We start from the raw sequence: 25,520 nt of genomic DNA, 5'->3' as shown, positions 1-25,520 counted from the left end.
TGCCCCTGCTGCTCCACGTCCAGCCGTGGGCTTCAGCTGTCCTCACCACAATAGGAGGCAGCGAGCTGCGTAGGGCCCCTAAAGGGCATGAATCCTGATTTTAAGGCGAGTGATTTTCAGATTGCTCCGCTGTTGGTTAAGAAACAGAAACTACTGACGGCTGAGAAACTGTGCGATGCGAATCAGCCATCGGGGCATTGTTCCGCCGGGGCCCGAAACTGGTCAAGCAAGGCAAAGCTGCACAGTAAGTTAAAACATGGCTATCGCCACCGATTACATCGCAGAGATATTGGGCTTTATTAAAAGCTGCACGTTTCTGTACAGGCCCTGTTACAACAGCCCCATGAAGAACTTTTTTTCAGCTCCTGGCTGGCCACCCAGGAGCCAGGCTTAGCAGCGCGGGTGAGGCACCGGGGACCGCAGCAAGAACTCTGTGCAGGGAGGTAAAGTCTCACCAGGCAACTTGATTTACAGCCTGGGGTCTGTTCCTGTGCCTCTCAGTCCATCCCTGGGGCTGGCTGGGAAGCTGATGAGTGGGAAGTGGAGGTGCCGGCCCCAGCCCTGCCTGCCAGGAGCCCCCTCAGCTGGAATGCGGCTCCTCAGAGAGCCAGGATGTTTGCTTTTGTCGAGTGCCCTTGTTGAGGAAATTGAGTGAAGGGATCTCTTGAAAGGCCAAGCCACCTCCAGAAGATTAGGCCTTCAATTACACTCTGCAAACCTCGTCTTAGAGCACCTTATCAGGAGGGGTTGGGGAGGATGCACTCAGTGCTGGCATTGCTTCTCTTCCCTTCGTGCTGTAACGCAAGGAGTGGCATCGAGTGTGGCGGAGAGGGAACCCTGGAGGAGTTCTTCCACCTGGCGTGGTGGGTAGAGGCTGGACAACATGCCAAGGAGCCCTTTCCATCCACCCGAAGGCAGCCTGTGCTGAAAGCTGGCCTTCACGAAGACAGATAAGGAAGAATGCATAATATTTTAAGTATCGTAAGGCTGGATATCCTTCGCTCAGGATATTTCCTGTCCACAGGAATTTATTTTTCAACTGTTTTACTGGCAGAAAATCCACAAAATGGAAGGGGGGAGGGAAACTTGCACATGTCAGCAGAAGATGGGAAGCTTCTAGTTCTGTCACGTTGACAGAAGAACGAGAACGTTGGAAGAACGAGGAAAGCTTTGGAGAACTGAAAAACTTGGGCCTTTTGTGCTAGCACGCCTTGTTGCATAAGGAATAGGCAGGGTTTTGTATTGATCTCTGTTAACAAAGTACAGCAATTAACCATTAGCTTAAAAAAAAAGAAAAAAGGGGGGGGAAAAAAGACTTGAGAACATTGTTACTGAAAAGGGGCTGACTTTGGAGGGAGCCAGAGCCTCCGGACAGGCGTTGCTGGTGCAGGGTGTTTCAGGCTGACTTCCACCTGGGTCTTTGGCACACTTTGCCTTCGTGTCCCTAAAGAACTGAAGCCTCAATCATAAAGAAGGGTTTAATTAGCAATTTGTGATCTGGTTAATCCTTTGGTGGAACTCAATTGTAGTTAGTGTTGCTGCTGCTGCCTTTTGTGTCTGCTCGCTGATAGCACGGGGGGAGCAGCAGAGAGGTGCTGGTGGTGTCCTGCTGCACCTCTACCTCCATCAGGCTGCTTGTGCACCCTTCCTGCTGGAACCTGAGGGCAGGATCCATTTAAAAGTGGCTGTGTGTGCTGGGATAGCCTCTGCTAGCAAAGGCCTACAGCTACTAAACACGAGGAGCATTTATTGTTTACCATCAGTTTTCCTTTTGTTGCTTTTGTGTCTTGAGCAACGAGCCCTTCCATAAAGGATCCTCTTCCTCTAGACATGGCAATGAGTAACGTGCAGTTAGCAGCTTGGTAAAATTCACAGAAGCTCGAGTAATGAAGGGGCATTAACAAAATACCCCTGTTATCATCCGTGTGCTAATAAAAAGAGAAAAAAATGGTAAATGTATGGAGTCCTAGAGTTTACACCTGGAAGAGGAGGATTGCGGTGTGCATTAGACCTTCTCACCCCATTTCTGTCCACGCTCAGCACCCAAGGAAAGGTTTCCAACACCAACCCCGAGCTCACCGTGCTGAGACTGCATTTTTTCGGCTGTAACGTGTTAAAACAGAAATCCGCACTGCTGAGAGCGTTTGGGTAGCAGCACAGCAATGGGTTGGAATCCTCGGTATGTGCCAGTGGCAAGAGCCGAATTCCCCGGCCGCTCGCTCTTTTGAAGTGAGCGCTGGCGAGGCTCTGGGGTGCGGGCAGGCTTTGCCTCGGCGCTGAAAGACGCTCTCTGGGGCTACAGGTTTGTGTGGCAGGTTAAATCCAGGAAAATGAGAGGGAGGACTCCAGCCTTTTTTCTCTCTTATCACCGGGCTTTCTAGCAAAAAATATCCCCGCCTTGATTTCTTGAGTAATTCTCTTGGACCCCCTTATTTCTGAGCGTGGTTTAAGCCTTTGGAGGCTCCTGAGATAAAATAAGGAGATGATGCTTCTCTACATAGCACGTGTGTGTGTGCATCATGGCTTAGGCACAGGTCTCACACCTCTGTGACCAGGCTCAGGGCCCCGCTCTCCCCGTCTCTAGCCAGCGGGCGCTGAAGATGCCAGAAGAAGCTGTAGAGGTGTTTATCAGGTGTGTTGTGTTGGCAAATCCTGACACTCCTGTACCCAACAGAGCCACCTTATGGGAGGTGAGGGGACGCTGGTGTTCCTCTGAGTGCCCAGGTCTGGGTCTAGCAGTGATTTCCACGGCCCTGCTCTGCATCTTTGGCTTCTCGCCGCTGATACACGTACACATGTACATTTATATATGGCCTCTGCCTTGTGTCTGACCACACATTGAACCAAATTAAGCAAAATCTGAAATAAAGCCTTGGCCCGTTTGCCTGGTGGCAGCTCTCTGGCTGTATCGCTGTTATCTGTTTCCGAGTGGGTACGTAAGCCATGACGGAGGCAGGTCCCCGCTGCGGTATCGCTGGCAGATCTGATCTGATGGCTGGGACATCGCGTCGGCCGGCGCTGCCACTGACTCATCTGTTTCCCATGGTGGCTCCTCAGAGAGGGGCAGGGCGACTTCTGCCACGGGTTCCCAGGCCGCTGGCTGGCCTCCACGCTCTGCTCATCCCCCCCGCTAGGCAGCTCTGCTGCTGGACGCCACCAGGTTGCTGCATGTTGTTCAGTTTTCTGGTAATCTCCAGGAATTCCTAATCCTCTTACGACCCGGGGATAGTTGGGCGTTCATGCTCTGAGCCGAATGTGGTTGGTGGCTGTGCTAAGGCTCCCTGTTTGTTGCTGGTGTAAGTATTTTCTCGGTATCTGACAGGTTCAACCCGCTGGTGTTTGTCAGAAAGAGGAAATTGCTTGTGACAAAATGACTTCTCTCAATTTAATCAATTCCAGAAGTGTTCAAAAATAATCTTCTTGCCCGATGCCTCTCAAAGCATCCTTAATAATAACGGCATTGTAGTCTGCTCGGCTCAGATGAGAACGAGTGTCGTTCATTATTTTTGATCAAGTACCCTTCGGAGAGCTGTGCCGTAACGTGTAAGGATGAGCAGGAAGAAAATCAGCGCATTCATCATCTCCTCAGCTACAGGAATCCCAGTTCAAAGACAAAAGCTGGAGCAGGTCGAGCTTCTCATTTAAACGGTGATAAATCTTGTTCTGCTCCTCCCTGGGCAGGGAGGCCACTGGGAGGGAGGTGACTTGTGGTGGTGCTGAATTTCAGAGCCAACTGTTGAGTGCTTGCGACTGGAATAAGCAATAAATATTTCTTGCCATGGCAGACGTGCTGGAGTAAGGTACCTGGGGGTGCTGGGGAAGTGTGCCCGGCAGCCTGGGGTGTGGAAGTGAGGGCTCGATTCAGCAGTGCCCAGGAACACGGGACAGGGGTTAGAGGAAAAATCCTATGGTCAAAGTTCCATCTGGGACAGTGGAAAAAATCCGTCAGAATTCATTAGGGATGAGGGAATTTCCTTAATGAGCGGCAGGAGGGGGCCGAGCTGCCGCACAGCTGTTGGGTAGCCGAGGGTTTCCCTGCACTGCGCTGACGTAGCCGCCGGCATCCTGTTTGTCAGAGCTTGGGGGCGAGCTCCTGGGTTGTTTGTACCTTGACCCCAACCCTCCCAAACTGCTTATTTTTTAAGCTGAGGTCACTTTCCCCAACCCCATGTTCTAACCAAGTTGAAGCCCCATTTCTCGAGATTCAGGATTACTTACAGATCTTTTTTTTTAAGAAGCAAAGCTATTTTTTTTTCCTCTGCCTTTCTTAGGTACTTCCACTTCATGATTCTAGCTAGAATGACAAATGAGATATTTTTGGGAGGGCTTGGTTTTGTCTGATGCTTCTTTCCAGAAAGCTGAAGTGCTGTAGGTCTCACAAAAACCATCTATCAGCAGATGGGTAAGCATGAGCTATCATAACAGTCAAAATGACTCTGTTTAAAAGGACCCAAGGGTAAACTCTGGTTGCATGTGACTTTGTTTTTAGATACCTGTAGCTAGTCTTCTCCCAGGCTTGTGATCTACCTCACTTAAAGGCAGCAAGCATGCTGCTCGTGCCAGCCTGGGAGATGGCCAAGGCTTCCCTTCTGGAAAGCAGGGGAGGGCAGAAATGCATGGATGTATTAAAATCCACCTGTGTTGGGTAAGCAGACTGAAGTACCTGCTGTCATGCCCGCCTTTGCATGGGTTCCCTCTCCAGAGCAGAGCTTCTTCATTTGGTGGGTTTTTGAAGTTTATTTGCATGTTGGCAGCGGGCTCTTGCACCTCTGAAACTTGGTGTGAGCGAAAATGGAGTGAGTTGTGTGCTGCACGGAGCTGAGAGGTTGCTCTGCTCTCTGCTTCTCGGCCGTTTAATTTTTTCGCTTGAATAGGATCGTGTAATTTAAGGGATGCAGAAAGCTGACTTCACTTTCAAGGGTTGGATTGGCTTTGTTGGAGCCGAATGTGGATGTACCAACAGGGAAGCACAAACAAGCACAACTGTCCCCCTTGTCATTAAATGAGAAGTTTGTATGAATTAAACTATTACAGTGTCACTGTGCAGAAATTCACCTTCCTTCATCTACCTCAATTTCTGTTTCTTAGTGTTGCCTGGTTGTGTCCTCTGTGTTTCAGAAAAGCAGCAAGATCTCTGGCTATCCATCTGCAGACCTGCTGTACGAACATAACAAACTTTTTTTTCTGTTTCATTTCCTCCCCTTCCTTCCCTGAATATTTTCCTACCTTTCAGCCTAAGCTCGCGGTAACAACAAGCCATGGCAATGTTTTCCCCTTTCTCAGAGCTGGAGGCAGTGAGGTCACAACTGCAGGTAAGGTGTTTGGGATGCTGTTTGGCAATTAAAACGGCAAAGGACCAGAAGCTGAACAGGCTGCACTCAGATTGACCCTTTCAGGGGTTATTTCTGAAGGACCCTGACTGTGCATGCCGCAAGCTGGAGGTGTACTCTTGTTGTTCTGGGCTTCGGAGAGTTCTCGTAAACCTCCCAAAATCTTCCAGGATGTGAAAAATAATCATTATAACGCATGAGAATAATCTTTCAGGACTGCTATCACCTCCTTGCGTTATGCTCACACTGGAAGCTCTGGTATCAGAGCCAGAAGGTGAGATAATTAGGAAATTCTGGTGAAGAGACTAGTTCGGGGCACGTTCAGGAGCTCCTCTGCACGGGGACAGTGGCAGCAGCCCTGGCTCCTGGCCACGCGGCCGCATTTCAGCCAGCGCCGCGGGGCTTGGAGCAGGCTGCGAGTGATGGTCACTTCCAGTTTCGTAATGAAAGCTGCCCGGCACTGCCCCGTGTGCTGGTATCAAGGAGCTGGGCTGATTTATTGCCATCGAGAGTGACTTCCACTGCCCAGACGAAACAGCTGTGGTGCTACCTCTGGCCGTGCTGCCACGGCTTCGCTCCTCCCGTCTGCGCTGCAAGCTCCAGGGCCCAGGTGAGGCAGGTAACAAAACCCCAGGGTTTGCCCGCTGAAAACACGTCCCAGGTAACTGGAGCCTTGCAGCTGCCTCAGTTGGTGTACTTAGGGGACGGAGATCCTGCCTTATCTGGCTTTTGCTGGCTCTTGGCATTTGATGTTGCAAACTCCGGTTCTTGCTGCGTGCTGCCTCAGGGTCTCAAACTCTTCTCTTGATTAAAAGCTCCTTTGGCTGCCAGTTGTGCTTTGTCTTTTAGTGTTCCTTAGATGTGGATCGATTCTGTGTGACAGATGATTCCTCTGCCGAGTATAAACGAGCAGGCATTTCACTGAAGTCTGATGCTGCAGTCAAGTAGAACTGACTGGAGATAAGTAGAGACCCCGTGGCTTCCCACCTTAAAACAACCACAAACAAACAAACAAAAAGCCTTGGTCTTTAAAAATGCAGTGTTTCCATTTATCATTCTTAGCTTTTTATCTTTATTTCTGTGAAACAGTTCAGGAAAGTAAAACATTCTTGCAAACTCTACATCCTATTCAGTGAAACAAAGCTAAAAATTAACTTTTTTTTCCTCCGATATTGAAAATTTCAGGGAAGTGGGGTCGGGTGCTGGGTTTTTGTGTTTATTTTTATTTTTTTTTCTGTTACTTGTGCAGTCTGGGCATTTAGACCCCGCGAGCACGGTGCAAAGAATGGGTTCAGCTTTCCCGATGCATTCGAAACTTCTCCGGCAGCCGTCCAGGGGCGCTCCCTCGCAGCGCCCGCTCCGAGTGAATGCCCGCCGCTGAATGGGGCGTGCTGAATGGGAGAGCTGCTCCCGGTGGTTTCCCACAATAACACAATGAGCTACTTTGTCAGCCCGGAGTCAGGTTAGCGGCGAACGGCTAAAACAAAAACGTTTTGCAGTGCATAAAGGTGTGCTGAAACCTCGCTGGAAATGGAATTCGGTATGCTTGCTTTTCAAGTGCTGCAGATTGATATGATAGATAGCTTTTTTTTTTTTTCTTCTTCAAGGTTTAATTAGTGGTTTTGAAAAAAAAGCACAACACAGCATTGATTTCGCTAGATTCTCCCCTGAACAGGAATTCTAGAAGAGATAACCGAGGTCTTTGTGATATTATTCCTCGGGCTTTACTTTGGGAGAGCACAGTTGAAGGGGAGGGTATTTATCACCAACCCGCTCGTGCTTATCGCCCTGTAACCGTGATTAATATTTCGGCTATTAAAGGCAGAAGGAGAGCAAACAGATGAAGCAGGCACCTTATCTGTCTCGCACCTTTGCTTAAGAACTTGGTGTAGGGTTTGTGTGTGTGTGTTCCTGGGCATGTGCACAGGATCACAGCCCGGATCCCGGGGAGTTGAGGACTTTGGCATACCACTCGTATACTTCTAAGGGCTCATGAAGATTTACCCGAGTGCAGTGTTTGTAGGATAGAGGCCCAAACTGCAGGCAGGTGTTGCTCTGGGTTGGAGGGATTTGTTCTTCCTCAAGCAAATAGTTGGAATAACTTGGTATTGACTTGAAACGCCGCTAAAAGGGGATGAATGTGTTTTATGGAATTGTGAATTTAATTTATGAATCGCTTTCGGTGGGGAAAAAGGAGGCACCATAGAGTGCAGGGAGCCTGAAAGGGGTTATCAGCAGGTGTGGGAGGGGTGGGGAGGATGAACTGGAGCTTGGTTGCTTGAATTTGTGAACATGTAACGTGTTCATTGGGAAAGACACCCTCTGGGTTGTGGTTTGATGTCTCCTTGGGATGCCGAGGGCCACTGGTAGTGCATCCTATAGCTGAGCGGCACGCAGAGCTGGGTGCTTGGGTGGCTGAGAGGGTGGACGAGCAGGAGGAGCAAATGGGGCTGCAACCCTGATAGGGCTCCTGCTCGTGGAACTGCATAAATCAACTTCCCTTTTAAAAAAATATATATGATGTTTAAAGTAGATGCTATTAAAAGCAAACTGTGCCAGAGCAAATTTTGTAATGAGATGTGTTTAAGTGTAAAGAAATCAAGTTTGAAATGTAAAAATAATTTGTGGGGGAAGAAATTGGCCACTTGTGCAAGAAGCAAACCTCAGTTACCAAATTGCTGCCGTAAGGAGGCGGGATGAGGCACTGGGAGAGTCAGGTGTCTGAAACCCTCTGTTTTAGCAGCTGGATCCCTTGGTCCAGGCCAGGGGGTAGCCACATTTTTTGTGTGTATTTGTGAGTCCCATGTAGCTGCTGTGAGTGATAGGAGGAAGATGAGGAAAGAAATGTGTGCAGCCTTTGAAGAAGAGAAGCGGTATAAATTGCAGCAGAATCACTGGGCTGTTGACTTTTACCTTGGAGAAAAGGTGCAAAAAAATGATAATGGTGAGAAAGAGTTGTAAGTTTTCTTTCTTATTTGTAGTTTGCTGCTATGTCAGCAGCACGAGCTGCAGCCCCTGGGTGTCTGGGTGCCTCAGGACCGCTTCTGAGCAGCAGGCTGCTTTGCTGTCATAATGTGCAGAAGTGAGACTGCTGGGAAGTCACTGGAGTAGCTTTTGTGCTTGAGGTTTCTGCTCAGGTGTAGCTAATACAAGCTTAACAAAATCACTGGATATCTATTTCAGATTTGTTGTGCTTTATTCGCTCAAATTCAGTGCCATTATCTGGCTACAAGTGCCTTTGGGGCGCGTTGGACTCCAGCCCCATACAGGCAGCGCAGGAGCGTGGGCTGGCTCCTTTGAGAGGTTTTTATAAGATTCCCTGCTGGAAAACCAGGGGAAAGCTAGTTGTCCTCAGTAAAAGGCTCCTTTGTGCATCAGCTCGCTCACTTTATTCTGCTATTTCATCAGAGCTATTACAAGCTGATGAGTTGTGCTGGCCCGACGAAATGAGATGCTCCCGCCTGATGCTGTCTGACCTCAGCTCGGTCCCAGCGCTCTCCCCGGTGTGCCTTTGAAGTTTTGATGCTCGTAGATGGTCAGCCTGGTCCCTGGGCCCTCTGTTCTTGGTGTAATTTTGTTATAGGCTGTCCGGCTCCTTGTTTTGGCCTAGTATTTAGTGTGACAAAGCAGAGCAAGCACCTTACTCGTGCACAGAGTGGCACGGATGCCATTGTGCACCCAGTTGTGCTTTTGGCCAGATGGGTAAAAGACATCATGACATCAAATGCCTGTCTGTCACTCAGAAAGGACCTGCCTAGGCACAGGGAGGAAAATGCCTAGTGTTTAAGGCCATATTTCGTTATTCCAGTTCATCCTCCAGCTGAGGGAAGATCCATTTTGATAGTTTGCCTGTTCCAAAATTACAAACGTACCCACCGTGTGCGCTGCTGGTTGGATTGTGAAATGGATCTGCCTAAAATAGTGGAGACTTGAAAAATGTGAGGTCAAATTATAGGCCCACAGAACTGCAAACCTCTGGAAATTTCATCATAGCATTACACAGCGTTATGAATCTCCCCCTAGTTTGGGGAAAAACTCCACTGACTTCCCTCCATCTCCTCCTATGAAGTCGAATACTTCTGATGATCCCGTCTTCCAAGGTGGAGCTGAACGTGAAATCGCATTGCTGTTTCAAATAAAAATAAACCAGAGGGGAAACCCGCTGGTTAATTCCAGCGGTTAAGTTTTGGGAGGATGTTTATGCTTCCCAGCCTGCTGGAGGTGGGCTGCAGCTGGTGGTAGCCGCGCTGCGAGCCAGGGGGCAGGCGGCCGTCGCTCTGTGCCACCCAGCTCCGGAGGCAGGCGTTCTCTGTGATGTTTTCTCTGCTGTACTAGATCCTTCAAATCGCATGTATTTCCTCCAAACTGTTACGAATGAGCCCGTCTGGCTGCTTTCAGATTAATCTACCGTGTTTGCAATTAAACGCAGAAAGAATGCTTTTACGTTTAAATGGCTCCTCGGACGGATGTGAGTTAACTAAACTAATGAACACACATCAGACAAGACAAATTCCAGACTGTTAGTGCCTTGACCAACCATCTGTGTGCATACCTCCAGGTACTGCTCATGTCTCAAGAGGCTTTTCTACATGAACAATTATTACCACTCCTTTCTGAATTCGAGTGGCAAGCCATGGCAAGAGCCTCTTGAAAGCAGCTATATTTACCGCAGCACTTCCACCGCTTTTCAGTGCGAACATAATGGTGCTATGTGTGCTTTAATTAATCTGAAATTTCAACATGTGCTGCATGAAATACAACAATAGCCGGCCGGGGCTGTGTGGAAGCCCTTTCATCCCTTGCATGCAAGCCCCAGCGCTAATAATGGCACGCACACGAAGCGCGTCCCATTAGCAGCCTTCCTCGTGGGTCACACACTCATTTCAAAGGCCGAGCGTCTGAGTATGGCCCTAAATAAACAAGTTTGTGGGTGTGTGTACATGCTCTGTCTGGACATACAGAAACACACATGCAGTTTTTTCCTTAGCTGTTTCTCTCGGGGGGAGGTGGGTCGAAGCCTCCCTGGAAGAAGCTCCGCTTCCTTCAGCTGTACCCGGGTCAGCAGCGGTGGGGTGTGCCACGCCAGCCTGTGACAGGGATCTTCAGTTCCCCAAACAGGCTTCTGGAAAATAGCAAATGGTTCCGTGAATGCTTCCTTTTTAAGGAGGTGCAGGTAATGGCTGCTGTGAATGCCAAAGGATTTCCTTATTTTCTACATTTCACTTTCTTACTTCTAGAAATGCTTGAGCCTTCCCGCTTTCCAGAGGCTGTCTGGCATCGTGGTGGGGCTACGTGGGACTCCCTCTCACACCAGGCCACGATGCCACACAGTTTTTTAATCATGGCAAAGCTGTCTTAAACAATTCCTTCTTGCTCTTACCCGGGCTACAACAGCACAAGTATTTTGGGTTGATGCAGCAAAGAGGGCTGAGGAACCGGCGTTGTGCTCAGCCCTACTGTGCAAACTGAGGTGGAGGGCTGGGGCTGGCCGAGTGATGAGGGTGCAGATAAGATAGTAGGAATGCTTGTGTCCTGTGCTCATGTGAATGTCAGCTTCTGAACGTGCTTCTTGGAGAGTCTGGTGCGCCCCAGGGCAGGCAGAAGGGAAAAAATGGGAAAAACAGCTGGTGCAGGCAGAAACAGACACTTTTAAGGGACTGCTGGCCGCTGGATCAGTTGTAGCATCCAGAGACTGGATTTTGACATCACACCTGGGCTAGCTGGTCCCTGTCCCTGTAAGGTACCAAGGGCGTTTGTGCTGCGTTGGGTTGCTTCTCATCAAGTGCTGGGCAAAAGGAGGTCACTGATCCCGTGAGAGTGGGAGAAAAGGGCCTGGGAGAGGGGCTTGTATGAAAGTAACTCGCATGTGTGATAACATTTAGATTTAATTTAACACACACACATAAATAAATATGTATTTATATTTATTGTGGTGGAAAGGAGCTCACGTTAGCCTATATAACCTGATGCTCTAGACCCAAACAAACTGGGTTCTGGCACTTTTGCCTCCGCTTCTGTCCCCAACGTCACCAGGGTGTGTTTTACAGTTCTGAATAATTAGTTGAGAAAACTTGTTTCAAGAAAACTGTTTTGTATCTTTGGTAATTTGAGGGGATTCTGATAAAAAGATTCTTGATTCAGCAGCTTGTACTGGCCTGTACCATAAAAGCAATCTGGCCTTTACAGAAGGCGGTTTCAGGGCTCGATATTTAGAATTCCTCATGGTTTTGCCAGATTTTCTTGAATTAGTTTGCCTTAGCTGGAAGAGCTTCTTTCTCTTTGTAAAAGAGAAAAGGTGGAAAAGAAATCACGCGAAGAAAAATGTGCTTGACTGCTACCCCCACCAATTGCACGGGCAAAACCTTCTAGGAAAAGTTGGTCGTGGTTATCTTCCTGCGGCTCAATCTGCTTCAGAATTTAAGGCTAATGCTGACGTAACGCCGTGGGTCATATTAATTCGCCTTACATGGAAATTGGGTTCAGATAGTTACACTTTGTTCTGCTCTGTTTTTTTTCTAATTTTTTCTCTGTTGCCATGTGTAGCTAATTTATGCCTTGCTAATTCACATATTGAATTAATTTAGCAAACAGAGTCATCTCGCCGATCCGTGGAGGACTGCAGCATTGGGTCGAAAAATCAGGTCTGCAGCGGTGACTTGCAGCCACCCAAAGGTTTGGAAGCTCGGTTTGGGGACAGAAACTGGAAGCCGGGTGGTTGTTTCCACTTCCCTGCTCTAGAAGTGGCTCAGGCCACGCTGTGATTTCCGTGTTCCTGGAGGGAGCAGACGGGGAAATGCAGCCTCTGGCCGAGCGCTGGCGTTTCTGAGCTCCGTCCCAGCCAAAGCTAGGGAATGTAGACGCACAGGAAATATCTTTTTTAAATTTAAATATAGTCAGCTTTCTAGACAAAACCCCAAATTTGAGTTAGTACCTGAAAAAAAAAAAGGTTGTGGGTTAGGATTTGGCAGTTCATATTTTAACTAAGGAAGAGTTCTCATATCCTGAAATGCGACCTGGCCCTTTGAGCCTTTGTCTGGGGTTTTCTTCCAGTGATGTTCCTGAATTTACAGGAAAAAAAAAAAGTGCCTGTGTTCAAACCTCTTCTTTGTATGAATGAAGCTTGGTTATCTGAGCAGCTCCCGAGGTGGGGCGAACTCCAGCTTTTAGGAGGGGTGTGAATGCATGGGGAATAAATCTGCGTTGAGCGGAGTGTGTGAGAGAACAAGCTAAAAAACCATGGGAAGCAGCTTCCAAAGCTGTTGGCTTTGACATGAAGCCTGCCAGTCGGCCCCACGGTAGGTGTTTCAGCCCTTTCTGATCTCACTCTGCATGGAGCACCTCTGTGTGAAACTGCTTACAGAAAAATAAAAATAAAATAAAAGCTCAGAAGCCTGTGGGCAGTGCGTGTTGCAGCCAGCACTGTCGCTGGTGGAGCTGTACCAGACCTGACAACTGAAGGAAGCTGTTCTCAGTTTGTCCTTTTTTTCCTTTTTTTTTTTCTCCCCCACCAAAGCGAGGCAAGTGTAGACATGGCTGTGGTGACAAACCATTAATAAAGCAAAAGGAATGCAGCTGTAAAACTTGAAATAATGACATATAGCAAATAAATGTCAACATATTGGTTGTTGTGCCTGGAATGGAAATATTACTCGGAAAATATGTAGCTTCCAGCTACAGTCTGGCTTTTTTTTTCTTTAAGAAAATAGACATGGCGTGACGCTCGCAGGCGCGGGGCTGTCGGGTTGGGCCTAGCTGCATGTGTCATTTGCTTGGGGGTTGGGAATTGCTCGCCACGTGGTTGACAGAGTTCCTCTTCAGCTTTCATTCTTTTAAAATCACATTACTTATTCATATATGAATATATATCCCTATAGTTGTGTGTATATATACACAAATTCTATATATAACCGATGGAGGTGAAGGTTCAAGTAGTGACTAAATGAATCTGTTTCCACTGAAAGCAGTGAGCTCCTCTTCTCACTGTGTTCACTATCAACCTTTTGCAGTGCTTTTCTTAACCCCAAGCGTTTCAGAAATTATTCAGAAGCTCACATTTTCATATTAATCATTAAAAACAAGCAAGTAAACAAACAACATAACCCCAAACCAACCAACCCAAACCCCACCCAACACACTGCTCCTCTTCCCCACCTCCCTCCAGCAATCACCTGAAGGACTCCAAATCTATAATTTTTAGTTGTGAGCTTGAATCTTTCTCAAAATTAAAACCTGAGGCTTTGAGGTAATGAAAACCAAAAGGTTGAGGAGGAAGCTGCAAATACTGCAACGCTTAAGGATGGAAAATGGGCCGGGCAGGCTGCTGGAGCTGGGGCTGCGAGCCCTGGGCTACTAAAGGCAGGGGGAGTTTGCCACCAAGATTCAAGCAGGGTCGAGGTCTGATCCTGTCTGGGAGCACGTGGTGGCTGTCCTTGGGTGTGTGGTGGGACGAGTTGCTTAGGACAGTGGTGCTGGGTGAGGTTCCGACCCTGCCAGGCTCTGCGGAAGTGACTTGACGTGAGTAGGGCCGGGTGTCTGCGTGGCTCCTGAAAAACAACCGTGCTGCTAGCCCCAGTACCGCGTGGATGTAAAGGGGGCAGCCGTAGGGGCTGGAGGGTGTGAGTGGTAGGGTGCCAGCTCCACAATATTTGTCTCACGTGCAGGGTTTTGCCTGTTGCCCGCTGCCAGAAATTCCCCTCTTTATGTTCTGGATGTCCTGTCCTGGGAGGACTTTGGGAATCTCTGGCGAGAGAGAATAAGGCGGCTGTGTGACCGCTATGAGACCATCAGGTTGGCTTGTGTAGGTTTTGTGCAGAAGTCTACATAAGGTGTGGGGTTAGGTCATCCATCTTAGTCAGTAAAGAGTTGGATTATTGCCCCATAAAACAGTATGATGGGGCATACCGTTAATGGGGAGCTATTAATGCGGGATTAAGGCTTGTTTTTACAGAGCACTGGTTTTGGTAAGTTTAAATAACACAGCAGCAAGCTGTTGGGAGGGAGGGAGCACTGAAAGCAGTTCCCTGCAGATCCTGAAGTGGGATCTTGCACTGTGCTCTGTTGCCCTCTGTAGAGTATGAGGTGCTCAGTGGGGAAGGTGCTCAGGAACCCTTCTCCTTTGCCTCGTGGTTAAGTGAAAGTCTGCTCTTGGTTTTACAGGCGTTGCTTCACACTGCTATAGGGCCTGGAGAGAAAATAACGCTGTTTGGCTCTGAACCATGGGTATTGAGTGACACTGATGGGTTTTAAGTGAAACGCATCCTGACTGTGCAGGCTGTGTGTTCTGCAGAGCCGGGGCGGTGAGCAGGATGCTGATCTGTAGGAAGGAGCCAAGCAAATCTCCCTGCAAGCATCTCAGCACTTGTCCGTGTCAGCTCTGAGAGGGGGGCTCAGGTTTGCAATCATGGGAAAGGGTGGGAAGTTGTTGAAACTGGCTAATATGTCTTTGGAAACCTCACACAGAAACTTGACTTGCCCGTGATCTTGATCTAACATTTAAAACCTTCTGATTTCTTCAGTGCCTCCTGTGTGCGTCCTATTAACCACAGGAGGTGCCCTGCTTGGGTTGCCACCTTAACGGCGAAATCCACGAAAGCACAGGAGGGTTTTGCAGAGCCTCTAACCGGTGCTTCTCTTGCAGGAAGCCCGTCGAGGAAAATTCTCCATGAATGTACGTCACAATGATGATGACCGACCAAATCCCGCTGGAGCTGCCGCCGTTGCTGAACGGGGAGGTAGCCATGATGCCGCACATCGTGAACGGCGATGGATCACAGCAGGTCAGTGCGCCCTGCAGAGCTTGTCGTTGTCTTCTCACAGCCCGGAGGTTCAAGCTGGTGGTTGGTAAATTCCCAGGCTTGTCATCTGCCTCTTCGTAGCACATCTGCCCGAGCAATTTTTCTGTGTTATCCATTTTAGTTCCCTCCTCATTTGAGGCATTTCCACAAGGTATTTTAAACGAGATGGGAATACACTGTCCTTCATGAATCAGTATAAAACGTCATTTTGTTACCTCTTGTTCCCTTGATCATTTCTTCTTCCCTCCAAACTTATTTTGAGTTACACTAACCACAAAGGACGAATGACTTCCCCTTTTCTTCCTAGTCTGTTTGCTTATCTGGATGTGCAAAACAAGGCAGAATTTTCAGTGCTGTGATTTTTTGGGAGTTTATTTCTGCACGGTGTGCTGCATCTTGGGAAAAATGAAGCGAGCCTGTAATGGCTCTATTTGTCGAGTCCATTATTAATATGCTTGAGTGAAGGAATGGTTTTATTGCTATCGAGTACCATAATTATTCCTTAGATGGGCCCTTTCCTCCTTGCTGGAAACCATTTAGCAGGGCGCACTGTCCGGTGGGTCCTTGTGCATTACCGAAGGAATAAATGCAGTTTGCTTTGAGGTGGAGCTCTAAGTCAGACTTTGAATTTCTCCATCAGTAATGATTCAGCAGCCTCACTTGGCAGATACTTCCATTGCCTTTAAACCAGCTTCTCATCTAAGGATTTGGAGAAAAAAAGTGCTGATGTAGTGCAATTGCACGAAGTGTGCTGCACGATGTGAGTCAGCAGAAGGGCTCTGGGTAAGGTTCCTCTTCCACACGTGTGTTTGTTGGGTGATGGCTGTAGACCTGAAGTGAGAATAGCTCCTATCTTGTTACTTTGAGTACTTGTAGATGGAATACAAGTTTTCTGTCAAGTTGTTTTTTTTTTTTTTTTTTTTTTTTTTTTTTTTTTTTTGTGATTGTAGCCTGGATGTGCCCTCATAAGTTGCACTGCTTAGCTGCCTTTATTTACCATTTTCGCCCTGCTCCTGAAGCTTTAGGTAATGTTTTCACTTTTAAAAATTGTAGTTCTAAAATTGAATGAAATTGGAATTAAATGCTTTGCTTGATCTTTGCATAATGTGGCAGCACATGGACTGCATCAGCTGCTTTTAACATATTTCAGATGTTGATGTTTGTTGAAGGAGCTATCTCAGTTACTTGTAAGGCAGGAAGAGCCCTCAGATCTGTTCCACGTAAGAACTATTTCCTTAATAAAGATGCTTATGGTGCTCCATAAATAGGTGCAAATTTGACAGGGACATGTGCTTGCCCAGGGGTGTAATTACAGGCTGTTAGAAGCTGTGGCAGAAAGCAGCATAGCCCAGCTGGTGAGAGGCAGGGCACGCTGACTTTTTGAGACTGCAGCGGGGCTGATACACAGGTTTGTGCCTCCTCTCCGAACCTGGCAGTGCCCTTACTGCTCCTGCTGAGGTGCTCTGGGTGCGCTCGCTGTTGCTTTATTGGATAAGTGAGCCTCAGACACGCCAGCACAACAAGTTGCAGGGCTGTGCTGTTGCTGTACTTAGGGACTCTGAGCTTCAGAGAGATTTTTCTCAAAAGACCAGTCCCTGAATGCGTAGAAAAGAGCAGACTGAGGCTGGTAAAATCCCGTAGCTGTTACCAGCAGCCAGATGGAGAGTGCTGCAGGAGGGAGTTCTGCCAGTAATCCCTGCTGTAGCGTAAGACAATTGCACAGGAGCATTTAATTTAATTTTTTTTATCTTCCTGGGGATAAGTGCTGCATAGCTGTACAGGGCAGAGCTGAGACTGTCTCTGCCTGCTTGACAGCAATCCCTCTTCCCTATGCTACCCAAAATGGCATTCGTATCACCTGCTTTTTTTTTTTTTTTTTTCTAGTTTCGCATACTTAATTTCCACTTCTGCTGACTGTATTTAATGCTCTCACGTCCCTTCCAGAGCTGCTGCTGCCTCTCTCTGCTTCTAAGCCACTTGTCGCTCCCGTGGGCAGTCTGGGAGTTGCAATCCATCTTTTGGGCCGAGCAGTTCAGCCGTTCCCTGTAGGTTCCCCGCTGCTTGTCCAAAAATGCTCGGGGCATGAGGTCGAGGGGTGGAGAGCCGTGCCACAGCACGTCTGTGCAAAAGTCACTGCCACTGATTTTTGGGCAGTTTAATTTTGTAAGTGAACAGCAGCTCTGTGAGGTGGGTGCGTGCCCAAGGACCTGATTAGGCAGCGTCTTCTTTGTGTGTGACCATTCACCCACTGTGTCCCCAACTTTATATTCCCGAGCCTGAGCTTCAAGCCCGTGCTGGATGCAGGTGGCAGGTCCCTTGCACCTCTTCCCCCGTCCCATAACGTGGGAATCGGTGGCAGGAGCAAGGGCGATGCTGGGCTTGAACTGAAAACACAGTCTGGACACAGCAATGACTGCCAAACCGGGCACGTGTGTTAGTATAAATATTTGTGCAGCTTCATACCATCAATCAGTGTTAACAAATGTGGCTGCTTAAATGAAACACGTGGCGTTCTCAAATGCAAAATGCATGGAGGCGTCACGCAGATAGCAAGCTTTCTGTGGCGATGCTACAGCCGAGGCTGGGCTTCCACGTGGGGTGGATTTACCAAATGAATGAGTACTTCGGAGGGAAAAGAGAGAGATGGGGACCGTGCTGCTGGCACAGGTGGAGCTGTGTGCGGAGGAAGCCGTGGGGCTGGAGCTCGCTGACCCATCCGGAGCCACTGGGAAACCTCAAGGACATGGGGCAATAAAGATCCTGCATCTTTTCACTGAAATAAAGATGTAATCCTTAGACTTTTTTCTTTTTTTATTATTTTCCTCAGATTTTAATGAAAAGTTTCAGAAACAAGGCATGCTCTTGAAGATCCCTCGCATGGAGGAGGAACTGGGGTAGAGGAGCTGCAGCCCTCCCGTCTGTTAGGCTCCCTTAATAAGGGAGAGGCTTTAGAGCTGCTAACATATAATGCAAATGAGCTAAATAAATATTGTTATGATCCTCTACCTCTGTGTTCGGGTTGCTTTTAAACTTTTTTTTTTTTTTTAAAGCTGAGTGGCTCTGCCCTACTTGTGAATAGATGCCTGTGTCCTGTCGTGTCGTGTGGCCGCTCGCAGCAAAAGAGCCCTTCGGTGCTGTCACTGAGACGCCGGTTTTTGGGAGATCGGGGCTGGGATGGCTTTGTGCCTCTTATCTGCTCTCAGCCATTCATTGTGGTCTGGCTGCTGGATGGGGTCCACCCCGATCAGCCTTCTGAGAAATTATTGTTTCAGACAAAATAATGGCTTTCGTATGTCGCTCCTCTGATTTCCAGCTTTGTGCTTTAAAAATGTTCCTGCAGTAATGGGTTTCTGTAGGATTACTGCAATTCAGAAGGTCACGCAGGCAATAATTACCCTATGCATTTAGTGTAAGGGCTTCAGAAACACAGCGCTAATTCACGTTCTGTCATCCCAGGCTGAATGATTAGATTCTGCATGCAGGTGTCTCAGCATATAAAGACTAGACCTAAATTTTGAGAGAGATCTCACAAAAAGATGTAGATCTCTATTTTCCATGTGTACCAAGATTAATTCCGATATTGAATCATTTTCTAGCAATGCAAAGCTAACGGGAGTACGTTTAAAATCTTTGAATAAGTTTTACAGCCAGCAAGAGCATGGGAAGAACTGGATCACTTGCCCCCAGTGAAACTCTTCATTAAGGAAATGAGTCTAAACAGTAAATTTTCAGACCACTCCCCCCTCCTGACTTTAGGCACCTGAAAATTAAAAAAGAGGAGTGCAGCTTGCGCTGAGCTTTGTGTGGTGCTCGGTAAGTGGAGCCCAGAAGCCCTCCTGCTCTGCAGCTGCTGGGTCCTCCGCGTTGCTTTGGTGCCCACGGGGCCATCAGGATCAGGCCCCAATTAGCTGTGGGTTTAAATGAAGACAGGCAGCCTCACCTTGTCCTCAGGATGCTGTTCTGTACCAGGTCGTGGGGTAGTAACGTGCTTTTGCAGTCTCGCAGTAGCTTGTGCTAAGCTCACCCCCTGCAAACTAAGAGTAAGACAAGAGTAAGACAATTTTTTGCAACCCGTCTTACTTGCACAAAGGGTGTGGGGGCCGTGTTTTGACACTTTGTGGTCTGGTAGTGTTGCTATCTGAAGAATTGAGCAATGGGAGACAAGGCGTGATCCTTGGATTTTGTTATTATTATATTGTGTGTTACACAGTTTAATTAGTTCTTTGTGCGATGTTGAACTGTGTGTCTATGGCTTTTGTCTAATTAAGATTTGTTATGTGTGGGACTGGAGAATAAGATCAAAAAACTGCAGTGGATCAATTCCCATTGTACTGCCAGGGACTTGTGTTGCTGTGAACTTGATACCGTGGCATGGCCTGATAATTCCTGCTGCAGTCTGAAGCCTAAGTCTAAAGATTTATGTCCTTCTACCAGCATTTAGCCAGGTTAAACACGCTGTCATGGGTTTTGTGGTAGAACCTGAAGCTGCAATTCTCACCTCTGCACAACTTAGTTAAATTTTTAATTCAGCTCCTGAAATTTAAATGAGTAGGCAAGCTTGAAATCTCCACTGGTTCCTGGACCCTGCTGGTACCCGAGTTTGGTCTATTCCTCTCCCCAGCCTCCCATGTGACTTCTGAAGTATTGGTAACACACCTTGGGTTGAAGAAATAGTGAAACAAATGTGTTTTTCTTTTGGCAGGTCTTTTTGGTTCAAGTTAATCCAGGTGAAACCTTTACAATAAGGGCTGAAGATGGAACCCTGCAGTGCATTCAAGGTAAGAGGATGCTGGAACATGCAGATGAACATTTGCTTGTGTTGTGGAAAAACTTGGGTTCTAATCTCTACGAAAATGTCATATGCATTCTGGAAATACCACGAAGCACTTAAGAGCGAGAAGCTGCAGACATGACTGCACACTGATATATGGTATAGGATTTCAGTGTCTCAGAAATGAGTCATGAACTTCTTGCAAGTTCAGGAGATCTCTCTTCTTCTTTAGCTCATTTATCAGCATTTTCATAAATACGTAAATTTCCTGATAACCAAACGGTAAATACAAACAGTTACCGAGTTAAATTCAAAGCTAGTAACAATTAAATGCATATCGACAACCATACAGAAGCAATTTTGTTCTCACCCAGGCATCAGGAGTGACAAAAAGTCAACAGAGAAGTGCAGACATGGCAGAGTGCTTGGAGAAGTCAATTGGCTTTAAGCAGAATTTCTAATTGGTTCTTTAAAACCAGAGCTGGTTAATTATGTGGTGTTGAATAAAAACATTTAAGCAGTCTTTTGATTGCTGTTTTTTCTTCTCTGTAAAGTTGTGTAAATATGATAAATTGTGTTTCTCTCCTTTATAAGAGGGACCGCACAAAATCTTTTAACCGGTCTGAAGGGAGAATTGACAAAAGACCTTTCAGATTGTGTAGTAAGTACTATGAAAAAGAGGTTTCTAGCTAGTAGCAAATACAGCTTTGAAGGGAATCATATAATTCCTTAGTTATAATGCTGTCTACAGTAAATACAGGCAGGTTAAATCAATGTTTAAAGAGAATAGACTTTGCACACTGTTCTCAGTGTTTTTTCTGAGCTTATAACACTGGCTTTTATTTTGAGAAGGGTGGTGTTGCCTCCCCTGTCCTTTCCAGCTCTTAGGTCACGAAGCAGCAACCTCACTGGGCTACTCATTCAAAAACCTTTCCTAAAAAAATAATAGAAATGGGTGAGAAAGAGTCAATCTAATGACAACTGTCTAGCTAGCAAATTCCCCCTGTGTTTTGACTGTGGAATTCAAATGCACACAAGACAGACTGTTTCTTGGACTGCATTGAATCCTGAAGTCGAACTACTCAAGGATAATTATACTTTTTATTAAAATTTAGATTAGAAGGGGCCTCTGGAGGTCACCTTACCCAACCATCTGCTATTAAAGCAGGGATAGCATCGGAGCAGGGATAGCATCGGAGTTGGACCAGTGGTGTCCTCTGTGTGTGTTTGAACCTCACATGGCATGCTCTTGAGCCTCTGGAGGAACATCTCCGTGACCGCATCCGTCGCATCTCTTGTTGCCAGCAGTGGGTGGGAGTCTCAGGAAGGGATGGATGCCTCTGCATCTGGGTGGCACTGTGAGGAATGGCAACCTGTGTCTAAAAGATGCCTTACATTTCTCCAAAGGTTAACCTAATGCTATGGCCTGAAAGACTAAAATCTATGCAAAACTATGCAAAACATCCTCCCTGTGTTTTGGGTGTACCTCAGTTTTAAAAATGTCAAAATAAATATGAATATGCCTTTTTTATTTGTTGGTTTTCTAAATACTTAAACCAAACAAAACCTGCAACAACAAACAAACGGCCATGGATCGACATCTTCAGGAAATGTTTTTTGGGATAAGGTCACCCAAGGGAACAGGATGTGTGTGTCCATGAGCTGTCTGGATGTACCTAAGAGCTGGATATTTTTGTTACGTGAAATTTCATCCCCATGGAAATAAGGAATTAATAGCTGTTTGAGATAGATATTACAGAAGCTCCTCTGAACACCATCCAGGATTATTCAGCCTGGATGAGCAATAATAGCAGCAATTTAAAACTACTTGTTGAGATTTATAGCCAACATGCTGTGTGGTAAGAAATTGGTCCTCGTGGCAATTAACAGAGCAATAAAGCCAGGTACTTTTATTTGAAATGAATGCTTTTATATTGGCTAGTACATTATTCTTTTTCCATTAGAAATATAATTATGACAACATTTATGTATATTTTTTCACGTTTGAAGTCTTGTTCAGGCAGCATATTTAAATGAACACAACTTGAAACCTCTTTATTCTGTATTTCCCATAATTTAACGTATTTGTGCCAGCAGGGCTTGTTTGGTGCTCATCAGCGGTCTTTGATAAAAGTAATTTAGAATTCATGGTGTAAACTTGTCTCCTGGTTTTGGGTAGAGCTGTCATATTGGTTGCAAAGCCACACGTTTATTTGTATGTGCTGTTAAATTCTCGCTGAAAATTCCTCCACTCTTTAGGCTAGAGTGTAGTGAACTATTTATGTTGCTGAACTAAATAAGTGCTTCAAACGTGGCATGTGATCGGACTGTATGTAATGCATGAGAAGAGCATTACCTGCTGCATTACTTACAAACACAGCACAGTTTGGGCATAGCTTGGGGCAGTGGAGTTTTACCCTAGGATCCCTGAGTGCTTTTTGCCCTGGAAGGCAGCAATGCCAAGATGTCACATGCAGCGCGCAGTGGGATGAATAATACGGACAAAATGAGTATTCTGGCACAACCTGAATTTGCTTGTCAAGCACATGTAGAAAATGCACGTCCAGAGACCTTGATGGAGACTGAATAACACTTCTATCTATTGATTCCACAGAATTGCTCAATTATTGCTAAATGTATTTTGTGTTGCTATCAATCTAAATGATAGGCAAGCTGGGTATTATTTTCTACCACGAATGAAGCAGACAAAGTTTGCTGTTCTGTAATTTTCTGTATGTATGCATAGTATGCGAAAAGCTGTGACAAAGAGGAAAGGCTAGAACACGTAGGGAAATAGCACCTGGCATGATTAATGAATATAATTCCTGGGTGTATTATATCTAGCCTGGGCTGTTGGAAATATGTGCTTGAAACTTATCTGCAGCCTGTGGTTGTTCAATATCACAGCCTGGATTGGAATACTGAAACACAAAAATTACAAAAAAACAAAACAAAACAAAAAAAAGAAACAGTGAAAGGAAATTGTGCTTCAATCCTAGCGTTGCATGGGCCAACAAGACTGCATTGAATGAGATTTTGTTTTGTGATGTTTTTAGGACCAAGGCGTAAATTTGCTGTGGAATGGAAGGGTTTAATATGTTTAAGCATGAACATCCGAATAAATGAAGCGTTTGGGTGGCGTGTGGAGTGGCTACATTGTGTAATGAAAAAGGGCTAATAAGCACACACAGCTTACTAATATTGATGTTTGTTTCGACTGATATTTCAAGCATTTTGCTGAACGTGAAGCACTACGGGGCCTTTCTTTGTTCTTATCTTGTAAAACCAAGAATGCATGAATTTCGGTGCTGCTTTTTCCATCGCTCTAAAAGCAAAGCAGCTCAAGAGGAAGGCAAGAAGTATGCTAAAAATCTAGCAGTGGTTTCTCAAATGAAAGATTTTCTGGAATTATTACTCCTTTAATTCGTGTGGGTGGGTTTCTGCAAATAAATGATGAAAATTGATACTAGCTCAGAATTGTCTTTTTTAAACAAGTTTTTAACAAAAAAGGATTTTCACCAGCAGATCTGGTGAAAATGAGAAGAAATAGAGAATATTAAGGACTAAAGATTTATGTAGGAGGAATGTGCATGTAAGAGAAAGAAGGCTGTTAGTGTCCAGTTTAGTCTGAGCAAACCAAAAAAAGTCCTTTATTTTTCCTTTTAGTATGAGATTGGAAATAAGGAAGTGACTCAGTTTCTTGGAGGAAAGGAAAAAGTTGAAAATAGATGGGACATCATGTAAGCAAATGACTGATAGTTGCTGGGTGGAGGCAGGGGAGGCCGAGATTAGAGCAGGGAAGGGAATACCCGAGGGAGCTGGAGGATGGAGGGCCAAAGACTGGGGATGAAAGAAGCCTTGAGGAGGTGGAACACAACATGCAGATCCAGACAGCTGGCGTTTCCCAAACTCTGCAAACTTGGAGTAAGCTGTGAGAATCGATCTACCTGTTGCATCAGCTGCTGAAGGCATTGCCCTTGCTCTGCAGGCGCGGAGGCAGCTGGTGAACCAGCAAACCTCTCTTACTTCCAGTCTGCGCCGAAATAGCAGCAGCTCCTGAAGTTGTGTCGCTTTGAGAGGCTTCCAGAAGGCTGGAAGGGTGCTTGTGGTGGGAGAGCCGTGCTGGTTAGCTGACTCGGGCAGGCCAGGGGCTGGTTTTGGAAGGGGGAAGAAGTAAAAGGTTTGTCTGAAGTTCTGGCTGGCGGGTTGCTCTGTTGGTGTTGCCTTTTGTTTTCTTCTTTCTTGCAGTATCTGCAGGGTTCTGAGAAGCTGGTCCTGGGTAAAATTGAAAGAAATTGTTACAAGTGTTTTCAGAATAAGCTGCATTAATACAGAATTCTGCAAAGCAGGAAGAAACGCTGTCTTTCTTTATCTTTTACAGTGAGGGCCCTTTTCACCCTGGTATCTTTTAAAGCACAGCTCTTACTATTCATTTACGTTATCTCACTTGATTTGTGGTACTTGGCGTTTAGATTTTATATTTGATGGAAAAGTCAGGCCTCCAGTACTCACTGGCCTCCTTAGCATGCCAACACATTTAAATAAGTTTTTGATTTATTAGCATATTTTCCATCAGTGGACAAAAGAGGGCTTATCTGCACGAGTCTCTTCCAGAAAAAAAAGAAAAAAGAAAAAAACCTGTTGTGGAGGGCTACAATTTGGAAGAATCACATGGTGCTGTTTTTTAATTCCTATCTAAGCAATCTTTGCTGGATTTAGTCAAAACATTTATTCTATCCCTAGAGCCAGCAGCATCCTGCAGAGGTGCTGTGTCCCACCTGCTAGCTCTGGCGTGTAGCACTGCCGTGCCCAGGCTGTGGTTCAGTCCTGGCCCTTCTGCTGGGATGCTCTCCATGTAGATTTTCCAAGGCACAGCTATAAATCACCAGTTCTTATATCTACCCGTGTAATTGGCATTGTTAGCTTAGTGTTTTCTGTCTGTTTTCTCATTGGTGCCCCATTATGAGCCAGATAATAATTGTGGTGCAGCCTGTTATCCTCCGTGCTCCTGGTCGTTATTCTGTTGTTTTTCAGCTCTGGGCATTTTGGCCTTTTAGCTTTTGGTCACCTTGGGATAGTGAGGTTGTGCTTGTGTCATTTCCATAACTTGTGCTGAAATCTGTGAGAAGGGAGAGGAAGGAGATGCTAACTTGATCAGAATGGATTTTTTCCTTGCTGTCAGTGAGCTCGTAGCACCAATCTCCTTTCATCTCGTAGGTTTTGTTTTTAGCACACTAGAATAAAGCATAGGAAACCGTGTAAGAAGCCAAAAGTAAACAATGGGATGCTTTGTTTACTGTGAGCATAATCTTAGCTTCTCCCCTTTACATCTGATAATGCTAAGAATAATCGTGGGGGGTTTCTTTGGATGCGTGTGGAATAAATCTCGAGTAAGATGCACCTGCAGTGGGTATGGTGTACGGGATGTCTGGTCCCTTAAAAATCCCTTGCAATGCAGTATAGTGAATGAATGGCTGATACAAGACAAAAATAAAAAAGAAACTCAAACACACGAGATTTTTGAGTTGGTTAATCCTTCCCCAGTGTTAGTATGAATGTCCTAGGAGTGGAAGGAGAGCAGTGCTGCGTGTGACACGCAGAGGAACGTGGGGTCTCAGAGCATCT

The 25,520-nt window shown here is 46.3% G+C and overlaps 1 protein-coding gene across 1 annotated transcript in view; it reads left to right on the top strand.

The window, feature by feature from the left end:
- FNDC3B (fibronectin type III domain containing 3B) overlaps positions 1–25,520 on the top strand; it is a 172,880-nt gene that overhangs the window by 18,345 nt on the left and 129,015 nt on the right. Inside the window, exons 2-3 of the mRNA XM_032193066.1 lie at positions 14,968–15,106; positions 19,827–19,902. Of these exons, the coding sequence (XP_032048957.1) occupies positions 14,996–15,106; positions 19,827–19,902 (187 nt within the window). The 5' untranslated portion in view covers positions 14,968–14,995. The remainder of the gene's footprint in view (positions 1–14,967; positions 15,107–19,826; positions 19,903–25,520) is intronic.

This window comes from Aythya fuligula, chromosome 9 (assembly GCF_009819795.1).
Source record: "Aythya fuligula isolate bAytFul2 chromosome 9, bAytFul2.pri, whole genome shotgun sequence".
In the NCBI taxonomy this organism is placed as follows: domain Eukaryota; kingdom Metazoa; phylum Chordata; class Aves; order Anseriformes; family Anatidae; genus Aythya; species Aythya fuligula.
The sequence above is the reverse complement of the archived record's forward strand: the minus strand, read 5'-3'. Positions and strand labels throughout refer to the sequence as shown.